This window comes from Eurypyga helias, unplaced genomic scaffold (genome assembly GCF_000690775.1).
Source record: "Eurypyga helias isolate BGI_N326 unplaced genomic scaffold, ASM69077v1 scaffold37499, whole genome shotgun sequence".
NCBI classification, from domain to species: Eukaryota; Metazoa; Chordata; class Aves; order Eurypygiformes; family Eurypygidae; genus Eurypyga; species Eurypyga helias.
In genome coordinates, this window is record NW_010274584.1 from 2248 (window position 1) to 14729 (window position 12482).

The 12482-nt window shown below is 41.2% G+C and overlaps 1 protein-coding gene across 1 annotated transcript in view; it reads right to left on the reverse strand.

Moving 5' to 3' along the window:
- Nucleotides 1–1468: 1468 nt before the first annotated feature.
- The window catches only part of LOC104515756 (ninein-like), a gene marked incomplete at its 5' end in the record, with an annotated part of 16727 nt that continues 5713 nt past the window's right edge, over nt 1469–12482 (reverse strand). The window contains 4 exons of the mRNA XM_010159856.1: nt 1469–1678; nt 2683–2796; nt 8038–8229; nt 12152–12250. Coding sequence (XP_010158158.1) covers nt 1469–1678; nt 2683–2796; nt 8038–8229; nt 12152–12250 — 615 coding nt within the window. The remainder of the gene's footprint in view (nt 1679–2682; nt 2797–8037; nt 8230–12151; nt 12251–12482) is intronic.

A 12482-nucleotide genomic window follows, 5' to 3' on the forward strand; every position in this document is an offset into this window, starting at 1 on the left:
CAGTACGGCCCCTTTCACCAGCTTGATTTACATGGTTTAGTGTGTCTTACTGGTGTGATGGGGACAAGGCGGTTGCAGGGCATTTAGACTGTTTGCAGTACTGGGTTACGTACAGGCATTTGAGCAGGCAAGCTTGTGCTTGGCTGCTTCTTCTTGAAGGTCTTCCCAGAAATCCTGCATTTCCCCAGCCTCCTGGACCGATGAAATAGGAGGTATTACCGGGTCATTGCAAACCTTGGTGCTCCTTGATTTCCATGGCTACAGCACTTCTGCCTGTTGGTGTAGGAATACTAAGGCAATACCCATCCAAATACAATTTGGTTTATCCTGCTTTCCCTAATGCACGTTTAGCTTCATCTACTGACGTCAATATCCACATTTATAATGTTGAAGGAAGCTAATTTGGGCTGTTATTCCCTGAGTTCTTCAGACGCACACTGAGTATGTTTCTTCACAATTAATTACAAACTCAGATTCTGTACTAGGGCCTACTACAAAAGACAGGCCTTTCCAAATTATCACTCAGCTCAAACCAAGCACCAGTGCAAAGGTCTGGGAGGCCCAGTGGCAGGATTTCGCTGAGAAAATCATCCAAGTCCCCCTCTTCCTTTTTCTGCCAGTTGTTTAATAAACATACGCTGCTACTTCACGGAATTTACAAATCCTACAAACAAAACTTGCATCTTCTCTTCTGTTTAGTGGCTCTTCCTTTGTTATTTCCACATACAAAAAAAGATAAGGCCTCTACAATTTTTAAGTTGTCTGGCAGCACAGCTTAAAAAAGAAATAAAAAGAACAGTAGTCTTCATTTGCCAGCTGGGAATTTTCTTCCGATGAAATACTGTCACACTTCGTTGGAGGCAGCAGTCTATTTACATATCTTTCACAAAAACTTCTTCTCTGAGCTCTGCAGAGAAACAGCCATGAAGAATAACGCGGAAGCCCTAATGCCTAAGGCGGAGCATACTGCTCTACAGAAACCAGCTCAGTTGGCAGGACACGGAGCGTAGCAGGCAAGCCGTGCTTTCAGTAGCAATTCTGCTGACAGCCTTGAAGACCGACCTATCGATATGACTGGGTTTGGCCAACGAAGGATTCCAGAAAGCCAAAAATACTGTTAAGGTGTGTGCTCAGCGAAGTTCGCATTAGACCTTGGCTTCAGTCTAGGTAGGAATAATCAGGACAGTAAATTCAGAATTTATAACTTAAATTAAACCCAAGTATCCACATAAGTTAATGTAGAAAAGTGTGGCTTTTTTACATGGCAAAGATTACTTTGAGGCAAAACTCAGCAGAAGAATAAACAAAAGTTCTCTTTTGGCAGTGTCCGGTTTGGGATTTAGCTCCGGCCTCTCCTCAGAGGTATCTGTTAACTAAAATTCATCAGTAAAAAAGGCAACACAGTGCAAAGCTGAAACACTAACATTTCAGTAAAGTGCATGGGACTGCGGCGTACGCAACGGCTTTGCTATGACCTTATCTCGGGTGCTGAATTAAATGACGGAGATGCCAAGTTCTTTACTATTCTATTCAGGTTGGCGATTTTTTCTTCGAGTAAATAGTTTTTCCTTTCAGCAGTTTTCTGCCGCTGCTCCGTCATCTCCAAAGCCTTCAGGAGTTGGGCGTTCTCAATGTAGAGATCCTTGACCATTGCATCTGCTTTAGTGTTCTTGGAAAACTGAATGGTAAATAGAACATAATTACTCAGCAAATGAAAAGCAAAACAAAACATTCAAAGCAAGTGCTGGGAAAGTAGGCAAATGTGTTTAGCGTAACCCAAATATCAAACCTGCCCATTCATCATCTTTCTCTTTGTTAAAAACCTCTGCGTTTGTGGAGTCCTTATAGATACTACGAATATCTTGAAAATTCCGAAGGCAGCAGACCAGGGCGGGAACAAAAACTCCAAAACCGTGTCAAGAAAAGGGTGTGTTGGGGCAGAGGGCGTCGAGAAATCAGTAGTTGCACAGTAATCATGTCTGTACTCTCCAAGAAATCATTTTTGTTCCTTTTCTAAGCAAATTTTCTGGTCAGGATACTTGGAATCTGATGTTTGTTTCTTGGCTTTAAGTACATCAGCATATCAAACAAGCATAGCTTTTAAGAAATTAAGGAGTGGTGGATTCAGTCCCCCTTTTTTCAGCAAGTTTTGAGCCAATATAGAATCATAAATGGTTAGGGTTGGAAGGGACCTTAAAGATCATCCAGTTCCAACCCCCCTGCCATGGGCAGGGACACCTTCCACTAGACCAGGTTGCTCCAAGCCTCATCCAGCCTGACCTTGGACACTCCCAGGGATGGGGCATCCACAGCTTCTCTGGGCAACCTGTCCCACTCTCTCCGGGAAGAACTTCTTCCTGATATCTAATCTAAACCTCCCCACTTTCAATTTAACCCGTTACCCCTTGTCCTGTCACTCCAGACCCTTGTAAAAAGTCCCCCCCAGCTTCCTTGTAGCCCCTTCAGGCACTGGAAGGTGCTATAAGATCTCCCCGAAGCCTTCCCTTCTCCAGGCTGAACAAGCCCAATTCCCTCAGCCTTTCTTCATAGCTCAGAAGCATTAAAAGGAAAAGGAAAGCAGCGTGAACTTCATTCTAAGCGAGAAAGGCTTGGCTGCTTTTGCCCACCTGGTTGTTTAGAGAAGTAATGGGGACAGCTTGAGGACAGAGTAAGAACGCTTACTTGTTCTTTTAGCTGATTCACTTTGTCTTGGAGAAGCCTCTTCACAAGCCTTAGTTTCTGTTCCACATCCATCATACGTTCTTCCATCATTTTTAGAAGCTGCTCATGACCCCCCTGGAAAGCAACATTTATGTGAGAATCAGGTAACGCAAATCACATTCACCAATCTCCCTTTTGTTTACGCTGAAGGAAATAGCTGGCACTCCACGTGCGACTCTGAAGGAGTCACCTGAATTAATAAACCCTTCACGGAAGCAGAACGTTACGATAACGCGTCAAGGACACCCGCAGCACTGCACTAGTTTTCCAAGAGTCAGTTACCGGATCTAGGAAAAATTGATATGAAACACCAAGTTTTGTCTTGACTGTGATAGTCAGATCCGGATAGTTTCTGGTTCTTAGATGCTGCTGTATTTCTGTTGAATGTGGGAAACAAAATACCGACCAAAATCTTAACGATTCTTAGAAAAAACATAAGGCGAAGTCATGAGAGCATGGTAGTTTGACAGTATAACCCCCATGCCCAAGACCCCTTGAAAGGGGGTCATACCCTAAAACAGTAGGATGCTATTATCCCAAACTGGATTTTTGTACTTTTTTTAGACGAGTTGTTGATAACTAGTGTTTCCAAATACTAAACCTAAAATGCTTTTGCTCTTTTCCTTCCATGAGGTAACAGTCAGTCTCAGAGTCAGGACAGTGCCCATTCCACCGTCAGTTGGGTGAAGTTTTCCCAAATAAATTAGAAACACCAGGAACAACAAGGAAGCTAGCTTGTATTTGGGAACTTTAGCACTGCCTGCAGGGAAAGGGATTCTTTATTTTAATGCTAGCTTGTTACTCTAATCCTAGGAAGTCACCCGAGAAGCTCTGCGAAAGCACTAACCTTCTCCCCAGAACAAGAGAACCTTCAAAACCCAAGTACCTTCCCGCACATGAAAAACTGCACGAGTGGTTCAGGTAGGTGGCTGCTCATCTAAACCACGCTAGAAAGATCCCCTTCAGGGATTGCCTGAAATCCACTCGACGTTATTTTTCTAACACCGGAACCTCCTTAAGCCGATGTGTGGGGTCATACGATCACTGAGCGCGTGAAAACAAATGACAGAGGTACACTGGAGTTGTGTAGGAAGCACTGGCAGAGTGTTGCTGGGCTGGGTATTTTTCCAGATTAAAAAAGTACTGCGAAGCAGAATTGCCAGGCACTTTCCAGCCAAGTTATCTCGAGCTTTATTTTGTAATTTGATTGGAATTCAAAAACATGGCTATTACACTTCATAGTGGTTGCAGCAGCCTTGAGCGAGTAGTTCAGTAGAAAGTAAGAATTATAGTAGTCCCAATACCTGTGATCCCTTTATTTTTTTTGGCTTAAAGTTGATTTGAGAGTGTCCTAACTTGTAATTACTTCCTGATTAATGGGAGAAGCCAGTGCAAGCATTAGCTTTAAGGTCATCAGAAAGATAGGAGCAAAAAACCTCTTTGACAGCAAACAGCTGAAATTGTTCATAGCTCCCAACTACAAAAATCACAGGCCTTCAAGAGGTGTTTTTCTGACCATTTGAAGTATTAAAAATCCAGTTTAAATTTAGTAATTTGAGACAAAATAAAGACTACGAAGGAATGTTATCCAAGAAACAAGTGCATTAATGACTTCCCAGTTTCTGGCACTGCCTTTTTACGTTACGGCCACAGCAGAACACACCCATGTACTATGCAAATTAATTTCTTAAACGTGCAGGTACAGCTGCCGAAGAGAAGCTGAGTCTCTGTACCTATACATTCCCCTGTTACAAAACTTTCCCAGAAGTTTTGCTGTGACAATCCTCAGTATCAAATACATATTTTGTCTAAAATGTGTTACTTCTCATTTGTAAAGCTGACATTATTGATACTATTAAGACAAGAGACATTATGTTTAAAAAAATTTTTATTTTTCCATTTACATCAAAAAATGGCATCTTTCCCTGTTAAAAAGTTTATACATCTTATACAAAAATGCAGTATAAATAACCCAGGTTTTCTTCAAACCTCATATAAAATTAGTACCGTTTGAGAAAAATACTCTTCCCGCACTGAACAACTCCACATTTTAAATAACATAAATAAAAAGTATTTGTAACCAATTAAAAAAAGAAACAGCTCATGAACTTTCACAAAATAGCTTCTAGACAAATAAATAAGAAATAACACTGTGGAGACTTTTTTTTTTTTTTTTTTTTTAAGAAAAATTACAAAATAATTTGATCCTCAAGTTTCTCAGCTTATGCCAGTTCGTGTGTTTGTGTGTGTTTGTCATGGTAAGGAATGAGATCGCAAGCAGCCAAGCTGTCAGAGGTGCCCGATCCTCCGGTAGGAATCTGCATGCACTGCTCGCTGCTCCGGTAGCAAGGCCTAGAGAGAGAAGGCAAGTGGGACACTTCACCCTGATATCCAGATTTGCTTTGAAGTACGTACGTATACTCCAAGTCAACCACTGATACAAGCGAAGCAAGCACCGCAAGACAACACACAGGCACACAAAAGCAAGCATGCAGAGCACCACGTATTCTATTCCTCTAAATACTAGTATTAGCACTACACAAATGCAACCGGGGAGAGATTCAGGATGCACTTTCCAGACTCTTCAGATGGCTCATCCATGGGTTTGGGGGATTTAAAAAGATCAGTGGGAGTGATTAACTGCAATTACAAAGCAGCTGAGTTTCTTGGAGGAAATAATCCCCACTACATATATATGTAGTATTTATAATATACGATATTTATACAATAGAGAGTATTTCTATAATATATAAAAGATCAGATTGCTGAAGAGCATTTGTGAGACGTAGCCCAACTAACCTCCTATGAAAGGGCTTATTGGCATTTCTATTTTAAACCTAGTCATAAGGCTCTTCCTGAGACAGGTGAACAAGCTGTCGGTCAGATGCGATTTGACTTTTCCAACAGAGGTGAAGAAAGGGGAAGTTAAGCAATTCTAGTTCTTCTGATCAAAAATATTGGTTAGCAGAGGTTGTAGGAGAAGTCAGGAAAAGGCTGGGTCATTAACAGCCTGCCAAATCTAGTTATTAAGCAAGGATATGAGAACCAGTGCAGCAGGTCAGAATCACTGCACCAGACAGAGCAGAAACAGCGACGGGGAATTCAGAAAAGTCCAGACAGGTTAACACAGCAGAAAAGGCTCAGGAGTTTGGATGCAGTGAAATGTGAACATATGACAGTAGCCTCTGGGGGACAGTAGCTCACGACTGACTGCAAAATGAGTGCGAGCGCAGACCACCATAGCAGTGGTCAAAAAGCAGTGAAAATGGCAAAGCACGAGGGGCACAGAGTAATTCTGAAAAGAAGGGGGATAACTTCAGATACCTTATTACACAAAAGGACTTGGGAACCAAGAAAGCTGCAAAGTGCAAAGCAGCAGTAAAACTAAGGGATTAAATCCACACAGAAAGCATGGAGATAACCTGACGTTATACTCACTGGTGAAAAGATGATGAAGAGGGATTAGGATGCAATTTTTCAAGATGCTAAAGGGGACATTAAAATGGACATAAGCTCAACTACATGTTAACCCTAGAAATCAGGATGATGAGGGGAAAAAAAAAATTTTTAAAAAATCAGATTGAAAGCAAGAGGTGCTTACAAAACCAGCAAAGTTGAGGCAAACTAAACCAAATTTGGCCTTGCATATAGTTGTAAAATGCACGTGTTTAATAATGATTCTAGAAGGTTAGTGATTACCTAGCAGGGCCCATGAGAAAAAGCTGTAGGAGATGTAATAAACTGGAATATCCATTCACTATAAGCAAAAAAACCCAAAAATCAATAGAAAAAAAAATTAAAGGATTAAGTGCATTAGTGCATTGACAGCAAACATTGCAAAGCCTCTCTGAAGTATTTTTAAATTCACAAAGCTTTCCAGAATAAAAGCTTTTACAGGAAATGTAGAAGTGATTTCTCCGTAGAACTACAAGTTCCAGGATGCGAGTAGTTTGCAAATTAATTCTCGGGCTTTCAAAGGCAAAATTACAGCGTCATCACTCCTGATGCAATACACAGCACATTCATTTGCAGATGCTCCTGCTGCAGCGTGGTTTTTATTCAAAATTAAACTGCACCCTCTGCTTTCCACTGTACGTGACCCTGATAGAAGCACGTTACCACAGGATGCAGCTGAGAGGGAGACAACCTTGCAATTGATTTATCGTTAATAATCCCATATTATTTGCTCTAAACTTTTTTTTTTGGGATGAACTTTTTGATTTATGCCTTCCTTAAAAAAGAATTCTTAACTTCAGGTTTTGGAAACCTTAGAAACTCTTACTGCATATAATGTCTCTCCATAATACCTTTTCCCATAACACCTTATTAACACATTCAGAGATTTTTGAGCTTCAAAGTCTTGGTCATCTTATTCTCTTAAAAGTACAACTGAAATCTGAGTTTAAAGTGTAAAGAGTTGTTGGGTTTTTTTCCCTGCTAACAGGTTAATAGAAGCGTTAGCATTTTATCTAAGTTATATACAGCTTTATCTTTTCTCGTAAGATAAAGTTGTAATACTTTAATACCTATGCCCTGAGCCAAAGCTTTAGAGATTTAGAGGTTTGGTTACATTTGAAGAGAGTCATTTAGCAAGCCTAGTCCCCAGGTTTAATTTTTATATGGAAGACACCAACATTTCCACCTCTTGCCTATAATTCACAGTAAAAAAATCCAAAACAACACTACAGCTGTTACACTGCTATGTGCAGTGGCTGTAATCTTCCTTAGAACTTGACTGTTTTTCCTCAGAAGTGCCAACGTTGAAGGTTCTGTGTAGCAATACCAGTGTTCTCCAAACAATTTCTTGTCTTATGGCCAAATAACAAAGATAGGCTGAGGTTATAAAGAGGATTAATTTGTTTGCATTCTGCTCTACTACAGGCAACAGAACTCCATGGGACAGCAGAAACCCAAAGTAGTGTTTTATGTTTGACGGGCACGTGCTTGTGCAATGTGTGGTATAGTATATTTAAAAAAAAAAATAACAGTCCCAGGCATGGACATGAGGTCAAGAAAGCTAACCAAAAAAATCCCTATAAACACTTACTGCCCGTTGATCAGAAGGAGAAAAGCCAGTTGCATGGGGATGGGAGTGGGTTTGATTTCAAGAAGATTAAGAGAACTTCAGAATTATGTCCTCTTGGCTCAAGCTAAATAGGCTAAATAAGGGCTTGGTTTGTACTTATCTTTGACAGAATGAATTTTAATTTTTGAACTGGCATAAACAGAGAATGGATCTCAGAATTGAAAAAAACACAAGAAAACTAACCACATACCCTTGTAAAGTTATAACTCGCAGAGTAATGAGAGCTTTACCTGTTGCATGTTTGTTTCAGAGGGTCTGCTTTCAAGTTCTTCCTGAAGACGTTGACTCCTCCTCTCTGCTTGGAGTAGCTGGTGTTGGAGCTGCAGGAACTGTTCCTTGGGCACCATCGCACAGCCTTGCTGCTGGAGCTCCCGGGAGTGTGGTGGTTGGCTAAGCATCACACTGGCGCTTGAGTGGAGCATCTGAAGAGGAAGGTAAATTAGCCATCAGGAGAAAGCAGCGCTACCGGTGACACAAGATGATTTTAGTGAGTCACTAGGCATCGCGTTAGGCTTGAACAACGTCTTGTATGCAAGAGAAACAAGCCTGAACTCAGTAACAGAAACTAAACAGACAACTTTTCCTTTTCCGGTGAAAAAAGATGCATCTTTATGTGCAGTTCTGGTGTCTAAAGGAATCTGAGCTTTGATCTGTAATTTCAGACCTGAATTACAAATTCACTGAGTTTCTGATGAACTCCTCTCAAAGTTAAGTGGGCCAGTGGTGAGCTTTAAGTTAGTAGTCCTTTGTAATTGTAACCTTGATCTCGGCAGCTCTTCTAAAAATAGCACCCACTTACAAACAAAAGCACTAGCATGAGGCAGGCTGAAGAAGTTATACACTAGAATGGAGAGATAACGAGACACGGATGCCTGTCGTAATCTGAAGTAGTTTAATTCAAAATTTCAGTCTTGCTCTCACTAAAAAAATAATAAAAGGCTATCAAATGCATCTTCATAATGTAAAGGTAGTACATACCAACAGAGTTCATGCATACTGGCTGTTCTTTGTGAAGTTACACTACCAGAGAAGTCTTTTTGTTGGTAAAACTAGGCCTCTGGTGGGAGAAAAGGATTGCATTCCTAACAGTCCTTGCTAGAGCAAAAGGAGCACCTCAGAACAGATGCGGCCAAACGGTTTAGCTTCCCCACATCGTTTAATTAAGCAATGCTACGACAGTCCCTGGATGAAGGTGGCATTTCTGGCATTGCCTTAACTGCGCCAGCAGCGCGACCTCGAGAGCCCAAGGTCTATGCTTCTGGACAATATTAAGAGCCAAGATTGTTTCATGTGTCTATTCAGCCTTTTTCTAGACTAAAGTAAAATCCAGGTAAGACTAACTCACAGTTTTAATAGGTTATAATATTAAGAGACTAGAACCATACAGGACTGGTTTTACTGCACAGGGGTTTCACTATACAGTGAACCCCCTTCCCCCCTAGATGTTTCAGACAAGCTGATCTGCAGCTTGAACTTGCATAAGATGAATACTTTCTTCCCATAAAGTTCAGTGACCACATCATAAATTCCCACCCGTTCTCTCAAAACCATTACTCTGTTCCCTGAGGAAAAGGCACATAAGATCATGTTAGTGGTTTTAAATTCCCTGCCGCAAGTGGTAGAATCAAGGCCTCAGTTCATAATCATATTTTGGTTACTGAGTTCACCTAGAAGGTAATTGGCTACAAGCGTTTTTCATGATGGCTCAGCTCTTCTGGCCGTGTTACCATTTCTACATCTGCTGGCCCAGGTAAACAGAAAACAGGTTTGTAAGTGTTTAAAAATACAACTATTTGGGTTTTTTTAAGCTAGCAGGAGGTTCTCTTGAATCAACTTGTCTGTAAAGGAGCTCTTTTACTGACAATATAAGCAGTTAAAATAATGAGGTTTTGATGGAATTTATGTAGGGTTTCCTGTAACATGAAGCACACGAGTATCTAATGAAAGAGCCGAAGAAACAGTCTATTAATGTTAACAGCATCTTAAAAATAAATACCAGCTGCGTGGCTAACGAAAGCAATGTAGTCATGCTGTACTCATCTGTGGAAGCAAGTGGCACAACAATGGACTTGCTGAATTATTAGGGATGACGCTGAGTATGATCACACATTGGTTAGTATTAAGGAAACATTTGACAGTCTGGTAAAAAAGCATGCAGATATTGGAGGTAAATATGAAAACACCTTCAAGCCTCACAGGCAATGGGTCAGAAGGAAAGGGTGGAGCCACTTTTCATTTTCTTACAATCAATTTAATTCTTTTGAATGCAGTTGATTATTTCTCTCCATTTTCATGGCAGTGCCTTAGAAGCATGCAACTCTTGGTTTCAGAAGCAAAGTGCACCATATACCGACCACAAAGAAGTTCGTGCAGCTGTCAAAATAAAAATTCTATACAAAAATGAATAGTGGCTTCTTAAAAGATGCATGGAATAAAAAAAATAAATCCATAAAAGAAAAAGGTTTTCTCCATGCTATGGTAGGACATTGAAAACGATTGCTCTACCTTCGCACACTATTTCAGAAAGAGAACTGCACCCTTCTCTGCTAGTTCCAACCACTGAGTTCTAGACAGGTTAGCCACAAACAAAAGGAGAACAGGCACAAAAGAGAAAGTTAGAAGTCACGAAGCGCTGAGTGAATGTTATACACACCTGCTGGGAAAACCTTATCAGGAGTAACACAAGGCCTGCATGTTTGAAATACACAGTTTAGGAGAAAATGCAATTCCATGCTTGGTTTTTATATTAAAGGTTTTAACAGTGTTTGGAATTTCCCCCAGAGCTTAATTGAGACTATTTAAATAAAACACAGAGCATAGAAACAGTCTTCTCAGTGACTTCTTGTGCTGTTTTTGGCTGGGGTAGAGTTAATTTTCTTCACAGTAGCTGGTGTGGGACTGTGCTTTGGATTTGTGCTGAAAACAGTGTTGGCAACACAGGGATGTTTTCATTATTGCTGAGCAGTGCTGGCACAGGGTCAAAGCCTTTTCTGCTGCTCACCCCACTAGCGAGGGGGCTGGGGGTGCACAAGTAGTTGGAGGGGACACAGCCGGGACGGCTGACCCCAGCTGACCAAAGGGATGTCCTGGCCCATGTGACATCACACTCAGCATGTAAAGCTGGGGGGAAGAACGGGATGGTGTTTGTCTTCCCAAGACACTGTTGTGTAACGGAGCCCTGCTTTCTGGGAATGGCTGAACACCTGCCTGTCCATGGGAAGTGGGGAATGAATTCCTTGGTTTGCTTTGCTCGAGTGCACAGCATTAACCTATTAAACTGCCTTTATCTCAGCCCAGGAGTTTTGTCACTTTTACCCTTCAGATTCTCTCCCCCGGCCTGCCATGGGCGGGAGTGAGCGGGCGGCTGTGTGGTGCGTAGTTGCCAGCTGGGGTTAAACCACACCACTCATCAAAATCTCATCTTTTCTAATCCAGCTTTTACAGTTTTATAGCTAATTACATAATATATTCAGCATAACGTGTTTCCCATGTTTTTCATCAAGAGAGCAAGTAAGTCTTTTAAGACATAAGTGTTGTAAAAGCCTCATCTACACTTTTTTTTCATTTATGGAACAAGTCAAAATTGTGTGGTTTGTTTAGTTGTTTTTTTTTTCTTTTTTTCTTTTAAAGATTGTGTTTTAAACTCAAATTCAGGACATTAAGTTCAGGCAAGGCTGCTGCAGCACAGATCTGAAGTGTAGCGTGACCTGAAGGGACACACTAACTTAGGACAGTTGAGCTTGGCCGTTCCTTAAGAACTTATGGTTAGTTTTCCTAATATCCTGCCTGATCTGTCTCCAGCAGCACTAAACAGACACCCACGTTCACAGCAGGCTTTGGAAGCATCCCAAGCGAAGTTTTCCCTCCTGCCTTTAGATTAAGGGCAAGGTGTGCAAATTGTTAATCCGTCACAACCTAGATAAGACAGCAAGGCTTAAATTCAGCCAATTATTGTAACAGTACGTAAGCAATAGTAAATAAGAACAGGTTTCTACATTAATAGCAGCATTATGCAAATATTAGTTGGGAAACTTGAGGTTGCATGTTTTAGGAAGGAGGAGGAAAGTGTTAGCCTGGCCTCAGGCACAGGAGCCACTTCTTCACTATTTGGCTTTCTATCTGAAGCCCTACGAGAATTATGATAAACCATGACATGTTCAGAGAAGCTTCACCTTGATGGTGAGACATGAGATTGGGCATTACAGCAGATTAATTCTTCTGGTTTCAGATAGTTTCCTCTGTCCCTACACATCCAGAAACTGTTTTTAAGTAAATTCACAGATTCATTGGGGTAGTGACAAAACCCCACTCTGTTCAGTACAACCAACACTGATTGAAAAGTACCTCCATTAACTGATCATCCAGTTTGACTTGCTTTTTTCTCAGCCCTTCATTTTCTGAGCTGGTTTCCAGTTCCCGTTCGAGGGAATTCATCTGGCTGATCTGTTGAAGACAAGAAGTTTGCACGTCGAGACAATCCAGCATTAAGAGACACAAGTATTCGGACAAGTGTCATGCTTTGCTAAAAGTGACAGCCAAGACAATGTTATACAGCATCTCTGACGCAATTTTCAACACTAGGCCGGGTTTTTTAACACTAGCAGACGAGCGCTCTGCACTGCGGAGCACTTGAGCAGGCCGCCTTGTGTTCCCAGCTCCCGTGTTCTACCACTGA